This window comes from Vigna unguiculata, chromosome 1 (assembly GCF_037176805.1).
Source record: "Vigna unguiculata cultivar grain cowpea cultivar isolate G323 ecotype 2 chromosome 1, ASM3717680v1, whole genome shotgun sequence".
Classification (NCBI taxonomy): Eukaryota; Viridiplantae; Streptophyta; class Magnoliopsida; order Fabales; family Fabaceae; genus Vigna; species Vigna unguiculata.
The window spans coordinates 34,279,458-34,297,251 of record NC_140792.1 but is presented as its reverse complement, the minus strand read 5'-3'; the positions used below and the strand labels follow the sequence as shown (position 1 = coordinate 34,297,251).

General features: G+C 29.8%; 3 protein-coding genes across 3 annotated transcripts; all 3 read right to left on the bottom strand.

Moving 5' to 3' along the window:
• Window positions 1-5,765: 5,765 nt before the first annotated feature.
• Window positions 5,766-6,918, bottom strand: LOC146888892 (heterodimeric geranylgeranyl pyrophosphate synthase large subunit 1, chloroplastic-like). Its single transcript, XM_085674578.1, has one exon. The coding sequence runs from the start codon at window positions 6,501-6,503 to the stop codon at window positions 5,832-5,834; it is 672 nt and encodes a 223-aa protein (XP_085530704.1). The 5' UTR covers window positions 6,504-6,918; the 3' UTR covers window positions 5,766-5,831.
• Window positions 6,919-11,438: 4,520 nt separating this feature from the next.
• Window positions 11,439-13,782, bottom strand: LOC114186048 (cytochrome P450 93A3-like). The gene is made up of 2 exons (XM_028074051.2): window positions 12,602-13,782; window positions 11,439-12,297 (listed from the first exon to the last, which is right to left on the bottom strand). The coding sequence occupies exons 1-2, from the start codon at window positions 13,544-13,546 to the stop codon at window positions 11,668-11,670; spliced, it is 1,575 nt and encodes a 524-aa protein (XP_027929852.2). The 5' UTR covers window positions 13,547-13,782; the 3' UTR covers window positions 11,439-11,667.
• Window positions 13,783-14,177: 395 nt separating this feature from the next.
• Window positions 14,178-16,451, bottom strand: LOC114186040 (cytochrome P450 93A2-like). The gene is made up of 2 exons (XM_028074040.2): window positions 15,339-16,451; window positions 14,178-15,197 (listed from the first exon to the last, which is right to left on the bottom strand). The coding sequence occupies exons 1-2, from the start codon at window positions 16,380-16,382 to the stop codon at window positions 14,562-14,564; spliced, it is 1,680 nt and encodes a 559-aa protein (XP_027929841.2). The 5' UTR covers window positions 16,383-16,451; the 3' UTR covers window positions 14,178-14,561.
• Window positions 16,452-17,794: the final 1,343 nt, after the last annotated feature.

The window sequence follows — 17,794 nt, the reverse complement described above, 5'->3', positions numbered from 1 at the left end:
ATTCAATCCATATCTTAAAGAATTTGAGTTAGTATTTCTTGCAACTAGGTTTGAGACTGTTTTTTGTTCTTTGATTATATATATATATATATATATATATATATATATATATATATATATATATATATATATATATATATATACGAAAATGATATATATATTAGGTTTACGGTGAGTAATTTATATTTTTAATACAGTTTTCTTTTATAAAAAGTCTTAAAATTTCAACGACGACTAAAAATATTGAAAACGTTAAATTAAAAGGGATGTGAAGTTAAGAAAAATGAAGATTCTTTGCTTAAATAAAATAATTAAAAACATTATTTTTTCAGTGATAACTAAAATTGCAAATTGTCATTGTTTAATATTATATTATCTATTATATTTATTATATCTATTAATATTTTAAATTTAGTTTTTTTATTCGTGTTTATTTTATTAATAAATGTCCAAAATATTAGGTTTTTAGTGATTTGGAATTATTAATTTATTCTTTCATTTATTTTGTTGACCATATCTCTAAATATCTATTATTATATAATATAAGAAAATAAGATATTAGGAAGTTTACTTTTTAATCTATATTTAATTTACTAACAAGTCTTTAAAATGTGGGATTGTTATTATTTGAAACTATTAATTTATTTTGTTGTGACAAGTCTTTAAATATCTATTATTAGGTTTAATTATTTTTTTTACTTGTTTTTGCTCAAAAAGTGTTGAATCTGTTTTTCCAATTTTTTTTCTCAATTTCGTCATGATTTTTTTAAAATGATTCAATTTGGTCTGAACATTTTTAAAAGTGATTTGATTTGGTCTTTTTTGGTTAGTAGTGTATAAATGGTATTAAAGTTAATGTCACATGTGAATTTTTGTTTTTTTTTTTTAAATGATTTTTTGTAATGTGTCACTTCACAGATGTGTCACGTGGCACAATCAATGTGACATGACAATAGCATATGACGTGAACATAATCTCAATTTGGTCCTTATATTTTGTTTTTTAAATTCAATTTAGTCCAATTTTTTTGTAAAAAATTAAGTAATATTGTCTCTCTTTAAATTGAAACAAAATTTACTTTTTGTATAAATACTTTTATGAAATATTTCTAAAATTTTGAAATTAACTTTAAAATTTATACGAAATTGAAACTAAAAAAATAATTTTTGAAAAGGATAATAATTATAAAGAAATAAAACTAAATATTTAATTTAACACAAATAAGAAGGGTGAATATATATATATATATATATATATATATATATATATATATATATATATATATATATATATATATATATATATAAAACATGTTAGCCCAAATCATTTGTGCATATTAATTTATGTAAGTTGTTATCCTTAAAACACATTTTATTTCTTTTGGAATATAGATAATTAATTGTTATTTAGTTTTTTTTTTAGACATGTTCAAAGCAGTGGTGGAGCACCATGGGAGTCCGGAGAGCCATTGCCCTCCAAATATTTTTTATCTTTTTCAAAATTATATAAATATTTAAAAATTTTGAAAATTTTAAAATTATAAATAGTATATTTTAGAAATTGATTAAAATTAAATTGTTTTTTTATTTCTTTTATAAAATACAACATGTAATGTTAATAAATAATAAAACATAAAATCAAATATAAGAAAAAATAAAAATATTTATCTTTAATTATTCTTTTGGTTTCTATTTTCATCTAAAAATATCGAATTGTGACTAAGAAATTAAAATTAAATTGAGATTAAAACATTGGAGCACCAACTTGACATTTTTGGAAACAGGAACCAAATAAGTAATCAAACCAAACATTTATTAAAATATTTTTTATTTTCTTCCGTCATTGTCTTTCTTAATTTTTTCACAACTCATCTCTCACTCTGATATGTTTTTTTTTTTTTAAAAAATGAAGTTAAACACATACTCATTATTTTTGTTTTCATTTCTCATTTGTTTTCTTCATTTCTCAAATAAAAAAATGTAACTCTCTATTCTCTCACTTGATGATGAAATATTAGTTTAATAGTTATTGAAAATATTTTTTTATCTCATGAGCATTTTATATACTCATTTTATTTGATTATAAAAGAAAAAAAAATAATGTATTATGTGTTTTTTTTTATAACCGAGTTTTAATTGTGACTTGATTATAATATATTTTTCTTCTAATAATTATGTCTATCAATCTTTTATTAGATTATGATAATTTTTTTTAATATATTTAAAAAGAAAGTATATCGATGAAGAATAAAATAATAGATTCATTTTGTAAAAGTGATAAAAGATAAACTATACGTGAAGATGAAAACAAGATAAATTATACTTCTTCACATCTTTTAAAGCATTATACTAATGATCCGATCTAACCATCCAATTATTTTATAGAAGAGTCATTTTTTAAAGCGTCATACTAATGATCCAATAAAATAATTAAATAATTATATTATTCTGACTCCTACAAAACTCTTGGTCAAGATCTATCACGGGTTTAAAGAAGATTATCCTAATTCGTTTTACAAATCATTATATATGTGTATGATAAATTAACTCACTAATAAAAAAAAATATGTCAATCATGTTATTGAAATTTGATATAAAAAAGTACAATTACACTTTTTTGTAGCTTATTTGACTCTCTTTTTTAATTGAACAGTTTAAATTTGAAGTAAAAGTTCATATTTACCTTATTATTTTTTATTTCAATTTAGTCCTACAATTATTTTAAAAAGTTTTGTTTAATCATTTCTGTTGGGTTGACGTTAACACTGTATCCTAGGCCCTGAAAGGAGAAGAAAGGTTGGAATGCCAATAGGCGTCTATATTTTGAATTCACCCGACCCGAAAGTACACTATCCATTCTGGGAACGTCCGGTGCTAAAGTCATTGAATGGGTAAGTCGCCAATTCCTAAAACGAACTATTTAATGTACTTTATCATGCATGTCATATATAAATTCATGAAATTTTAAATTTTTTTAAATATATAAAATGTCATGTGTCAAGTTAGAGTTGTGTTACATGATAGTAATAATGATTATTTTCAATTTAATCTTCTATTTAAATTTTAATTGAATTTAGTCCCTTTATTCCTCAAAACGATCCAATTTAGTCCTATCATATTTGAAAACAAATTAGTAATTAAGGTTAATTACAATTTATCTACACATGTTAAAATATTTTTTTGGAATTTATACATTAAATCACTCAACCTAAATACTCAATTTATTTTATTTTTTTTCATTTTTACACTTATAATTTGTTACATTTGAAAATTTTAAAATTGTAAAAAATAAAATAATTTAAATATTTAGGTGGAGTAATTTGATGTATAAATTGTAAGAAAAATATTTTAACATGTATATATAAGTTGTAATTAAGCTTATTCTAATTTGTTCTAATTTGTTCTCAAATTGAAGAGAACAAACTTATATCGTTTTAGAAAACATAGATTAAATTGAATCAAAAATTTAAATAGAGGACTAAATTGAAAACAACCAATATCATTACCAAGTGACAGTTTAAATATTAAAAAAAAAACATTAACAAAAATTAAAATGCAACTGACACGTGGCAATGGAAATGACTAAATTGAATATTTTTAAATAATTGAAGAACTAAATTGAACCAAAAAAATAATAAGAAGACCAAAATGAACTAAACCAACAAAATTAGAGGATTAAATCAATAATTATACCAAATTCAAAATGTGATTTTTTTTGTGGGTTTCAATCAAGACGTGTATTTCTGTATTGGATTGTTGTTGATATAATCGTTGGTTAATATTGAAATTTTGGTTGATACATACAATTTGAATGAGTGTTAAACAAAGAGATGTGTACTTGTTCCATACTTTGATGGGTTAATTTTCTTAGTTGTCTTTTTTTTTTCTTAATTATTCTAATTATATAACTACTTTGTTTGTCATTGAATACAAGTCTCACATTTGAATATTCTATTTATTTTAATATTTTTATTTATTATATATTTTCTTTTCATGTGAAAATATTTAACATTCTCAAATGTTCAATTGCATAAATCTTTAATTTATTATGTAATATAAAAAAAGTTATCTTTTTAGTCTATTATTATTATTATTTTTTTATTTGAAGAACTATTTTGTTTCACTAAAATAATTTTTGTTATCTCTCACCATGTTGATATTTGAAAAGTTTTTTTAGATCACTAAAATATTTTTCATTTTATCACGTCCTTAATTATATATTTATTTTTCTTTGTGTGATTTCATTCAATGGTCTATGAATTTATTTATAAGATACACATTTGATAATTTTTTAATATTTTCATTTTTATAATGTAAAATACTATTTTGATATATTTTATAGAATTATATTTTAATTATTTTAACTCATTATCATATTGTGATTTTGTCATTATAATTGTATAAATAAATTTTATTTATTATAATATAAAATTTTAATATAATTTTCATAAATTTCTTTTTATCACCATCCAACATATATTGAAGTTCAAAAGATACAATGTATATGTTAACATTTATTATTTGTAGTTTAATATTTATTTTTTGTGTTATTTGAATCAAGTGATTTATTATAACTTTTAATAGTGTATAAAAAAAATATTCATTAGAATTTAAAAAATTGAAATAAGCATGCATTTAACATATATTTTAAAGTGAATATTTGTAGTTTCCTTTTATATCTTTTTAAGAAAATAAAATTTATCAACTACAATTCATTAATGTTTGCAAATTTAATATATGTTTTAGTTCTCATGAAATTTTATTTGGTATTTTAATTTGAAATGTATGTAATTATAATATAATTTTTTTTATAAATATTTGTTATTGAAGAAACAACTCTCATCTTAATATTACATATTTGATAATATTATGTTTTCTTTGCCGTAATTTTTTATTATTTTATAAAAATTAATTAATTAATATCGAAATAGTAAGAAAGCGGATACGGGTATGAGTACAAGTATATATATGTTATCTTGGGGATGAAAATGAAACAAAAGTTTGATATTCATTGGATTTGAATATGATAATGATGATGAATTTTTTAGATGAAGATAAATATGGAATAGCAAAACTCATTCCAACTCCATGCGTTGTCATCTGTAATTGCAAGTTAAATGTTAAAAGAATAAACAATTTATTAAAAGTTGATAATTAAATTTTGAAAAGGAAAAAAATATTTGACATAATTTAACACTTATTTGACAATTTTTATAAAGACAAAATAATTTTCATAAAAGATAATTTTTATATTTTTAAAAGACAAAAAAAATGAATAATAATAACAATAAACAATGTCAAATAGTAAATAATAGTAAAATAAAGGTTTAAATACCTTTTTCGTCATCATTTTCGTAGTGTTTGTTGTGGATGGTCCTCATTTTAACAAAATGTTTAAAATGGTCATCATTTTGATCGAATGTTTAAAATGATCCTTATTTTCGCAATTCGTGTTTTATTTGATCATTTTCTGTGACGTCGTTTAAATCAGTAACGGATCAATGTACAAGTGTCATTTATTTGTATTAGCCATATGTACAGTACACTTAACATACTCTAATGCAACGTAATACAAATAGTGTCACCTGTACAATGTTCCGTTACTGATTGAAACGACGTCACAGAAAAAGACCAAATAAAATACGAATTATGAAAATAATGATCATTTTAAACATTTGTTAAAAATAAGGAGTATTTTAAACATTTTGTCAAAGTACTACGGAAACGAAGACGAAAAAGATATTTAAGCCTAAAATAAATATGATATTAAAATACTAATATTCTTTCGAAAAATATTATAATCATCAGGTTACGATTGAGTTACATGTTTTCCTAATTAATTTTGCCTGCAATGTAATTAGTTACAGCACAAAGTGGAGCTGCCTTTGGGGTATCAAACCCAGCCAAAATTTCCTTGGAATCCTCCACCAATTTCTGAGCAATCTCCTTAGACTTATCCATCCCCAAAACCTTGGGATATGTGAGTTTATCAACCACCAAGTCCTTCCCCGTCGTCTTCCCCAACTCCGCCGTCGATTTGGTAACATCCAAAATATCATTCACAATCTGACCCATCAATCCAACACACCGACCAAACATCCTTAACCTCTCAACTTCCTCGTCCGACCCACCCCCCACTATTGCTCCCAACACAACCGCACCTTCCAACAACGCCGCCGATTTCCGAAGGTGAATGAGTTCCACCCTCTCCAAACCCACCTCACTCGACAACCCTTCCGAGCTCACATCCATCACTTGTCCCCCCGCAACGCCTTCCGCGCCGGCTGATTTCGCCAACTCCACTGTCGCGCGAACCACGCGCGTGGGAGACACGCCCTTCGTCGACGCCGCCAAGTGCTCGAACGCGCACGCCAGCAGCGCATCGCCTGCGAGGATCGCCACGTTCTCGCCGAAGACCTTGTGGCACGCCGGCTTCCCTCGCCGGAGGTCATCGTTGTCAATGCTGGGCAAGTCGTCGTGGATAAGCGACATGGCGTGGACCATCTCGACCGCGCATGCGGCGGGGACGGCGGCGTTATCTATTCCTCCGACGAGCTCGCAGGCGGCGATGCATAGCACCGGGCGGATCCTCTAGCCGCTGGCGAGGAGCGTGTAGCGCATGGCTTCGTGGATCTTCTTGGGCTCCTTCAGTTCAATGGCAGCGTCCAAGGCTCGGTTCACTGTGTTAACCTTTTGCTGCATGTAAGCTTTGAAATCGAATCCAGTTTCTTCTCTTCTCACAGTGTCTAGGGGACTGAGAAGTGAACGTGTGTTCGTCTTCATCAGCATAGACCTCAGACGAGCCCATCTTCCAAGATTCGCAAAATTCATCTTTGTTGTGTGGAAAGATTGTTCTGTACTACTACTACAAATACATTCTTTAACCTCTTTTCATAATTATGGTTAATATATCATAATGTTGAAAATATTCTAAGTAAGAGCGAAAAAGTTGGTATTTTATAGATAAAATAAATACTATATAAAAATAAACAATCATAATTTTATTGTTTTAAGATTTTTGAGATAATAGTAGTATTAAATATTTTATATGTGTAAGATCAATGTCATATGTATAAAATCAAAATTTATAATCATAACCATAATCCATATGATAAAATATAAATCAGTAGTAGTATCAAAGTCGATAGTTTTAAGTGACTGACTGTATAATCATAACAAAAAAGAGTCATCGAAACTAATCGCATAATTATAACTAGAAAGGAATCATTATACACTGAGAAAAAATATACAATAAAAAAAAAAGATTCACCTTAAAAAAATAGTGTCAAATATTTTATCGATAAGATTAATGTTATATATATATATATATATATATATATATATATATATATATATATATATAAACACAATCTATAACTATAAACATATGATAAAATATAATTCCAACACATAGCATGCGGATTTCACTTATCAATTATTTTATAGTATTTAATAACTGAAGCATGTGATATTGTCATTTAAATGATTTCATATGACATTTTAAAATGTTATACATTAACTTTAAGATGAGTACAAGGACTCCTCAAATTTGGGTCAAAGAAAATGAGACGTGGGATTCACACTCCTCTAGATTTATGTTATTTTTTATCATATGTCTTATTTAAATATTTTTTTGTATTATATTTATTCATATATTTTTTTTAAGATTTTTTCTATATAACTGAGGCTATTTCCATTTTCATGTTTGTGCTTTTGGTGAAATTTGAATCAATTATTATGATGTTCTTGTAAGAGATTCTGAAGATGGGATTCTTTAGTGAATCTCACAAAAAAAAGGTTAGTTTTTATTTAATATAATTGGTTTGATATTTCAATTCAAGGGACGAGAACTCATGACTATTATAAAATTGTGGAAGTAAAAAAAGGAGTAAATTTGAAAAAAAAAATCCCTTTATTCTTCCTGAAGGTGCAGTTTAAGTTTACTATTCATCTTATCAAGTTTATTCTTTAATCTTGTTGTTGACGACAAAAGAATAAAGTTGATTAGTCGGTAGTTATTAATATAAATTAAGGGAGTTGTTAATGACAAACATACTTTAAAATTATTTATAATCACAATTTAATGTAATAATTAAAGACAAACCAATTAAGTACATATAAGATGATAAGATTGATGCTGAAGTGGTTGGTTGACTTGGATATAACTTATGTCTACTAAAAATTTTCATGTGATTTTTCTTCTAAATTGGTTATAAAGTTTTGTCACAATTATTTTTTTACTATTTTTAATTAGTTACTATTCTTTTATAAATAATTATTTTTTACAAAATTATAAAATTCATAAATAATTTTTATAATTTCTTTTGAAAAAAATGTTTTGTGCATGATATTTTGTAAAAAAAATTGTAACAATTTCTTATAAATTATTATTCATAATAAAAATTATAAGTATTTTTTAAGAAAAAATTTTTAAAAGAAAATTAGCAGAAAATATATGTTATTTTAGTTATAGACAAAGAGGAAGGAGAAGAGAAAGGTTTCATGTTAAGATAAGATAAAAAGGAAAAAAAAAAGATTAAGATAATCTTTTTAAAATATGTTTACTTGGATGGTGTTATTTAGTATTACATTTATAATTTCACATTTGTAGTTTTTATCTATTGTTGAGATTATAAATTTTGCAATCTTTTTTATTTTTTTAAATTGATGATAAGTTCTTTTGGTAAAATTTTAGAAAATAACATTTTAGAAGTAAGAGTGGTTTATAAATAAGCAGACTCAATTATTTTAATATTAAAATATTTTAATAAAAATATAAGTTTCTTTATTCTAAAACACATAATCTCTCTAAGAATTCTCTTTCTCTATTCGTCTGATTAAAAATTTGAGACAGTAGGAGTGATCCTCGCAGAGATTTTTTCAGTCTGGATCGATCAATAAGTTAAGTTTCAACCTTTTTACTTGGTCTTCTTTTGTTTCTGTTGCATGTGAGATTTTTTCCCTTTTGGATGTGTCTTTTTAATCTTGTATATGAGTCTTTGTTGATCAGTGATCATAACGGTAAATCTTGATCGTTCTTATAATGTTTCTATGTGTAGATAGAGTATCATGTGTGGTTGGAGGTAGTTTAAAGTTTTTAGAGCTATTTGGCTCTTGTGAACTGCATGTTCAAGTAAGAGAAGCTAGTTGTTTTTTGTGTGTCTGAGTTTAATAAATTTGATGATTGATTTATGCTTGAGTGATTTTTTTTTGGATTTTGTGTTGTACAGGAGAATTTAGAATTTGAGCAATTGAGCAAATTGGTAAAAACTCCCATGCCTTAAAATTGTTTTGAACTAATTTGCTAAGAGGGAATACCAATTTAAGCAACTAAACAGGTCCAAGTTCTCTCAAAATCACAAAATCCACTTGTTGATATCTAATACAACACTGATTGGCCTTTGTACTGTAGAAGAACACTGCTGAGATCTTTGCACTGTAGGTCTACAATATTTTAGCTCCAAGACGCTTAGCGTCAGAAAGTGCCACTGAGCGCTGCCTTTTACAAGAAGAATGGCCCTGAGTGCCACCTTTGAGCGCCAATCCTGTGTTGGTTTTGTTGTTTTTCAACGATTTTCCCTGTGGTTATGATGATTGATATTATTGATGCTCATGACTTCGATAGTTTCTTTATGAGGTGTATGCTGATAGTGTTTGAGGAATTTCAAGGATAATTTTTTTTGTGGTGATTTCTTTAGTGTATGTCTTCACATAAGAGATGTCAGTAAGGGGGTATCATGAACTCTAATAATCAGTCGTAGTAAAATAGAGTAGAGTGACTATTATGGTGAGAGTCGTAAGAAGTCCTAGTCACTAGACTAGACACGGAGGAGAATTACATTGTATATATGGTTTGATAATAATTCCTTGAAACTAGACTTTGCAGAATTTAAAAATCATCACAATGCATACCTCTAATAAATTCTATGTAAAAAACACGTACGTGGACATTTGAGTTTAATAACAACACAATCTAAATAAATAAATAAATAAATAAACGAAAAAAAAAAACAATTGGAATGGAAGATGGTGAACACAATAAAAAAAGGTCCATTAGGAGTTTGGAAGCTTCAAAAGTAAAAGAAATCTTGAATCTATGGGTCGTACGTTTCTTTTACATTGATGAATCAACTTTATGACTTGCATCAGAGAATATTAATAATATTTTACTCCTGTTCGTATAATTTAGTTTAAAAAATTAATTATTAAAACTTCTTCTTTATCAATTATAGAAAGAGAGAAAAAGGAACAATCATTGACCGATTTTTTTTTAATACATATAAAACAAAACAAAGTTTGTTTGGTGTTCATACTAAGTCTTTGTAAATTTTCAATTGTTTACTTTCAGTTTTTTTTGCTAGTCATTAATGATTTTCATATGCGAGACAAATTTAAGTGAAGAAAAAAAAAAGTTAATATCCCAAAATTGTATAAAGAATGTTAGTAACATTGAAAAATTCATTGACCAAAAGTCACTTGATGAGGTTATATGAATTGATTCAGTTAAGGAAAAAAAATCTTTAATATTAGATGTTAAGACAAAATGCTAATATCATTCTTAAATCACAAATCATATTTGGAGACATTAATTCAGTAAGAAGTCACCTTAAACTGTTAAATGAATCACTCCAAAAATAAAAACAAGAAAAAAAATCAAGAAAGAGTAGAAATAAAATAAAAATTACAAAATTAAAGAAAATATAAATAGAAATTAGAAAAAAGTTGAGTAAGTCTAGAATAATTTTAAATAAAGTGAAATATTCTCTTTCTTACATTGTTTTTTATAGTTAATTTTTTTATCAATAAATATTAATTGTTAGTTTTTTTAATAAAAAAATAAATCCATTATAATTTTTTGTATTTGTTTTCTAAAGCTAAAAAATCAATTTTATTTTGTCAAACTATTAAAAAAGAATTGAACCCGCAGTCTTTTTTTTTTTCTTTTTCTTTTCATCTCTCCATTAAATTACTTTATTATTCTTATAGAGAAAAATGTGGGTGTCAAATAATCATGTTTCGATTTTATAATATGTGTTTGCTCTGAGTGATCGTACTGTGGATGTGGGGAATGCTTTTGAGATTTTGTGACGGTTCATTTAATCACAATCAGTTTTATCAACACCAAGACCAATACCATTAACCCTTGTGAAAAATGTTGTACTTGTTGTTGTCTTGTTTCCTTGTGAAATACGTTTTTATTTTAATGGCTTTTGGAAGCCTTGCAAGTTGAGGTTGACTGAATGCCATTTTTAATATGTATAATTTCATTATTAGGGTAGCGACCATATGGATTATATATTTAAAAGAATACAAAATAATGAAAAAAATTCAACATTTATATGATTTCTTTAATTTTGAGAAAAAAAATAAAAAACAACGTGTAAGCATAATTATAGCGACATAACATTCGTAAAATAAATAAATAAGATCTAATTCGACACGGGACTTAATATTTTCGAATTTTTTAATAAATTGAAAAAGAAATTGTACCAAATGGTGGGGAAAAACATGATGGGCATGCCAACTTATTTCTTACATTTTTGATCGGTATCACTTTCTCTTGTACATGTCATAGAATCTATTTCCTTTTGTAATTTTTGCGTATCACAGACAGTATTTGTATCTTTGACATAACATCATATGAAAAATAATGTTTCTTTTAAGAAAGTCACATAGCAGGGAATGGGTTAAGCCTTGGAACAGGGACACAGATTAAGGGGTGAGCCCTTGGAAGAGTGAGGCCAGGTTTTTCTTCCATGTCCACCTTGCCATCTCCACCATTAACCTTTAACTGGAAACACTGAATCAGTGCACCTAGATTCACATGCACAACATGTAATGCTAGAGAAATACCGGGGCACCTTCTTCTCCCACTTCCAAAAGGAAGAAGATTATAACTTTGTCCCCTAACATCAAATTCACTACGCCCATTTTCATCAATAAACCTCTCTGGCATGAACTCAAGAGGGTTTTTCCACTGATTGGGGTCTCTGCCAATAGCCCAAATGTTGATAAATAATCGAGTTTTGGGTGGAATATTATACCCACACACCACTTCACTTGTTGATGACTCTCTAGTGAGTAATGGACCAGGTGGGTGAAGCCTAAGTGTTTCTTTAACAATGGCTTGCAGGTAAGGAAGGTTCTTAATGTCTGATTCTTCTACGATTCTACTCTTTCCAACAACTGCATCTATTTCTAGCCTTGCCTTCTCCAACACATGTGGATGGTTTATTAACTCTGACAGAGCCCATTCTATGGTTATTGATGTCGTGTCAGTCCCAGCAACAAATATGTCCTAAATATTGTCATTATAAACACACATGTCAGTTTGCATGAAAGGAAATCAAGAATGAAAGGAATTCTTAGTCATAAATAATCATACTATTTCTGGTAATCTACTTATTAAACTATATCCATAACCTGAGTCAGAAAGGTGACGAGGCTAATGAGAGAAAATGATCAAAACAGAGATAATATATAACAATTCTGATATCCAAAGAATCGTTGATATATCAAGTCATATGATATTCCGAGAATCAGACAAAAATAACAAGGTATTAAGCATGAAAAAACTGCATATACTTCCTTCATTGACTTACCAGGATGAAGGCCTTAATGTTCTCTTTGTTTAGTTTCATTTCAGAACTCTCATCTTCGAAGATGTCCAACAAAACATCAAGCATATCCTTAAACGGACGTGTTCCACCGGTTTCTTTCTTGTTCCTTCTTTCCTCTTCACGCTGCCTTATGATTCTGTCCAACACAGCATCAAACCTGTCCCGAGTTTTCTTGAGCCTCACGTTGAATCCCTGCAAATCGAAACGCTTCAAGAACCAAATGAAGTCCGATATGTTGAACTTCCCCACGAGCTCTGCGGAATCCGCCACCAGCTTTCTCATCTCTTCACCGTCCTTCTCGTTTTCAGTACTGGTGTGACCCACAGTCATTATGGAGACGGTGTTATTGGAGAGTGTCATCAACTCTCCTCCAAAATCCACGGCCTCACCAGCCACCCCTTTTTGGAGCAGGCGTTGGATGAACCTCTTGCTCTCTTGCTGTCTCACCGGAAGGAGCTGCTCTAACATGTGGCCACCGAGAAGTTCAGACATGCACAGTTTCTTCATGAACTTCCAATAGGGTCCGTCAGGTGCGAAGAAAAAGTCTTGGAAGCCGTAGGTTAAGGCCTCAATGGCGACGGTTTGAGCAAGGCGGTTGGAGAAGGAGGATTCGTGAGTTTTGAGGAACTCTTTGGCGGCTTCTGCGGTTGAAGCCACCACACAAGGGACTGAACCGAGGAAAAGGTGCATGATGGGTCCATAACGGATAGAGAGGTCGTGAAAATCTCGGTGAGGTATTGTGGAGAGAAGGTGGAGGTGACCAATGATGGGGAGGGCCATTGGAGTTGGTGGAAGAAGGGTCTTCTTTTGTTTTCTCCATAGTATGAATGCAATCACGACGGTGGAGATCAAACAAATCAGTGACAGTTGAAATGCCATACCTTGAGTATTATCAAGTCTTCTTTTTTGTTGATTGTGAGGTAGCATATAAGAAACAAAGAGGGATATTAAATAGTAAACACATCTTCAGAGCCTAAACTATTCATCTACAACTTCAGATCTTTGCACTGGCTTGATTTTTTTTTGGGCAAGTTAGGAATTTGAGAAATAGACTTAGGGGTATGGGAGATAGATTCTCAAAGTTAACTAAAATGGAAAAATATGTAGCATTAACGACAGATGAGAGCAACTAGGTCCATTGAATTGAGAACCGCCATAATTGTCAGAAATGAGGCTAAGGCAAGTTGCTGCGAGTAAGGTCTACTTTGGATTGCGTATCTATTTTATTTTATGTTGTTCGAGAACTAACTTCTTATGAATACACTTTAAAATTCACTTTTGCTTGGCTAGAATGCCTCATCTGGCATATTCATTTTTAATTTTTAATTCATTAAAGTAGGCAAATATCCTTATCCTTATGACTTCAAATTTTCATTTTGAACTTTAAATAACTGGCAGTAATCCAATTTTGACTTAAAACCATATTAAAATCATTCCGTAACACGGACGATCCGGTTTGTGATTAATACGCATCACAGAAGTCAGTCTCTCATCATAATAAATTCCCTTAGAAACAAGGAGAAAAGTTAGGTATAGTTCTTTTAAGAGTTTTTTTAGTTGTTCATAAATAATGTGTCTCAACTATAGATTTATTGGAGAAATACATCAGCAATAATTGACACTACTCCAACCTAAATTCTTAAGAAAATGAGATTATGTATCTTCTTTTTCATGTAATACTCAATTTTCTACCTCAATATTTAACTTAGAGTCACATCAAACTTCAACACATTGTATAATTGGAACGAAATCTTAATTCTAATTGAATAACAACGTAACTTTGGAATAAACCTTTTCATTTTGAAAAGCATATATAGACGGGCTCTGAAATTTTTGGTGATGAATATGAACACTACAGATAAACAAGAATGAGCCAAAATGTGAATTTGAAGTTCTTGTTTTCTTTTCTCCCGACCCAATCTTGATTTTTGTGTGATGAGTATCACAGAGGAGGAAAAGGATTAAGCCTAGGCACAGGAACACAAAGCAATGGATGAAGCCTTGAAAGAGTTAACCCAGGTTTCTCTTCCATGTCAACAGTCTCATTTACTCCTTTAACCTTCCATTCAAAGCACTGAATCATAGCAGCAAGGTTGGTCTGTACAACCTGCAAAGCCAGTGAGGTTCCAGGACACCCTCTTCTTCCACTCCCAAACGGAATCAGATGAAAATATTGTCCCCTCACATCTAACTGGCTCTTACCACTTCCCTCTTCACCAAGAAACCTCTCTGGTCTAAACTCAAGTGGGTTCTCCCAGTGGTTGGGATCCCTACCAATAGCCCACACATTAACAAACAACTGAGTCTTCGGTGGAATCTCATAGCCCCAGATAGTGCAACTTTCAGATGATTCTCTAACAATTAATGGACCTGTGGGGTGAATCCTCAGCGTTTCTTTCACTATAGCTTGTAGGTAAGAAAGGTTGACAATGTCTGATTCTTCCACTAATCTACCACTTCCAATCACATCATCAATCTCTTGTCTTGCTCTCTCCATCACATCTGGGTGGTTAATCAACTCAGCCAGAGCCCATACGATTGTTAAGGCCGCAGTGTCTGTTCCTGCCATGAATACGTCCTGCAAAATTTATACAAGAACATCTTCAGTTTTCTCATGTTCCACAAATTTTGGATCCGACATAAAAATCACTTGCAGCTGTCAGTTAGAATCAGTACTGAACCTAGAATCAATTATGTAATGTCACAGAAAGTGACTTACCAAGATGAAGGCCTTTATGTTCTCTTTGGTCAATTTAATGTCAGAGTTTTCATCTTCATGTATGTCCAATAACACATCAAGTAGATCCTTGATTTGATCATCATCATCATCTCTTCCACTTCCCACTTCCTTTCTCCTCTTTCTTTCCTCTTGATGCTCCTTGATCGCTCTCTCCATCATGGTGTCAAACCTGTCCCGAATTTCCTTCAGTCTTTTCCCGAACCCCTGCACATCCCAGTTCTTAAAGAACCAAACGAAATCCGACACATTAAACTTCCCCGTGAGAAGAACAGTGTCTTGCACCAACTTCCTCACCTCTTCAGCTTCACTGTCATCTTCAGAACATGTTTGGCTCATAATCATCCTCGACACAACGTTATTCGAGAGTCTCAAAAGTTCTCCCCCGACATCAACAGCCTCACCCGCCTTCCCTTTTCTGAGCATAAGCCTCAGAAACCTTGACGTCTCTTGTCTCCTCACAGGAAGCAGCTGAGTTAAAGTGGAACCCCCCAGAAGTTCAGACATGCATATTTTCTTCATGAACTTCCAGTAAGGTCCATATGGCGCAAAAGAGAAGTCCTGGGAGCCATAGGTTAGAAAATCAACTGCAGAACTCTGCGGGCGGTTGGAGAAATGGTTTTCGTGAGTTTTTAGGAATTCTCTAGCAGCTTCTGGTGTGGAAGCCACTACACAGGGCACGGAGCCAAGGAAAAGGTGCATTATGGGTCCATAGCGAGTAGATAGCTTGTGAAGAGCCTGGTGAGGTATTGGAGCCAGAAGGTGGAGATGTCCAATGATGGGTAAGGCTTGTGGACTTGGTGGTCGATTAGTCTTGTTTCGTTTTCTGCTGAGTATGGCTCGAACCACGATTGTGGAGACTAAAAATGTGGTGACAAGAAGGATGTAGTCTTGGTAATGAGCCATGTTTGATTTGAATGTTTCGCAAGTAAATGAAAAATGCTGGTTAGCAACGTATATAAGGAAAATAAGGTTCTTAATTTGTAGTTTATGTTTTCTGCTCTTATCTGTTTTGGAAATGGACATTTATATGTTGCTGGCCGGCAACGTATCAGTTCTCAGACTAAGACATTGTGACCAAGTCCAGCTTCAAATAAAAATGTCTCCTGATGGGTTTGCAGCAGCTGACGTACTTGTTAAAAGTGACTGATATAGTTTTAACTTTCTGAGAATTCTGTATGCTTTCATTTTCTTGCACCTATCTTTTATCAGCTTGAAACTGAATACAATCATGCATGACAGATTTATTGACAGTGTCCTTTTTATTTAGCATTATGCAGTGATTATATTCTACTTTCGCTACATAGATAATCTTTACCTTGTTGTGAAAAGTACAGAATTTTGACGAGTTCATCGTAATTAAATCGTATGAAGAATATTTCGTATTTGTTTAATCTGCTATGGCTGACTTTTATTTGCGTCTGTTATAAGTTGGATTGCATCACACGAAAGTAAAACATGAATAATTAAAACCATTTTGTTTTCCATTTGTTCTTTTTAGTTTGATAGTTAATTGAATACTATAATATTCAATCAAGCCATCACAATTCTTTTATTTTTTTCCTTCGGCTTATTTCTAACTTTTAGCAATTGGATATAAGAAAGGGACCCAAAATGAAGACGGACGATTTTAATTTAATATTGATCCCAAACGTTTAGAGACGACAAATAAATCCGTCCTCGTGGGTATTGTTCGAATCCATCCCCGTTTTGACGAGAAATCTCTGCATTGACTGAGTATGGGTATGGGAAATCTCCGATTTTTTCAACTGGGATGGGGATGAGGGTATACATATCCCCGCCATAATATCCCTCCCCGCCATATCTTCATCATCGTTTAAATTATTAAAATATTCACAATTAATTAAGTAACCTTATATATATATATATATGTTTTCTATTTTTTATTTTTTATTTCTTTTAATTATTTGATTTGTTATAAAACTCATTCGCATCTATAATATAAAAATTTAATGTAATTACCATGAATATTTTTTTATCACCATCCAACATATATTGAAGTTCAAAAGATACAAGATGTATGTTAAAATTTCATTATTATGTTTATTATTTGTTCTTTGCGTCATTTTGATGAAGTGATGTATTATAACTTTTCTTAGTGTATAAAAAAGAGATCCATTATAATTTAAAAAATTGAAGTAAACAAACATTTAAAATATATTTTAATTTGAATATTTTTTTCCTTTTATATTTTTTTAAAAATATTTTTAAATTTTATCAACTAGATTTCATTAATGTTTGCAAATTTAATAAATGTTTTGGTTCTCATGGAATTTTATTGTATTCTAATCTAAAATGTAAACAATTATAATTTATTTCAAAGTATTTGATATCAAAGAAACAACCATTCTCCTACTATTGAATATATGATAATATTATGTTTTATTTTACCGTAATTTTTATTATTTTATAAAAAT

Coding starts and splice junctions, on each gene's coding strand:
- LOC146888892 (XM_085674578.1), bottom strand. CDS start 6,503: ATGGTCCACGCCATGTCGCTTATCCACGACGACTTGCCCAGCATTGAC.
- LOC114186048 (XM_028074051.2), bottom strand. CDS start 13,546: ATGCTACCTCACAATCAACAAAAAAGAAGACTTGATAATACTCAAGGT. Junction 12,298..12,601: donor ACATTAAGGCCTTCATCCTG/GTAAGTCAATGA, acceptor GACAATATTTAG/GACATATTTGTTGCTGGGAC.
- LOC114186040 (XM_028074040.2), bottom strand. CDS start 16,382: ATGTCCATTTCCAAAACAGATAAGAGCAGAAAACATAAACTACAAATT. Junction 15,198..15,338: donor ACATAAAGGCCTTCATCTTG/GTAAGTCACTTT, acceptor TAAATTTTGCAG/GACGTATTCATGGCAGGAAC.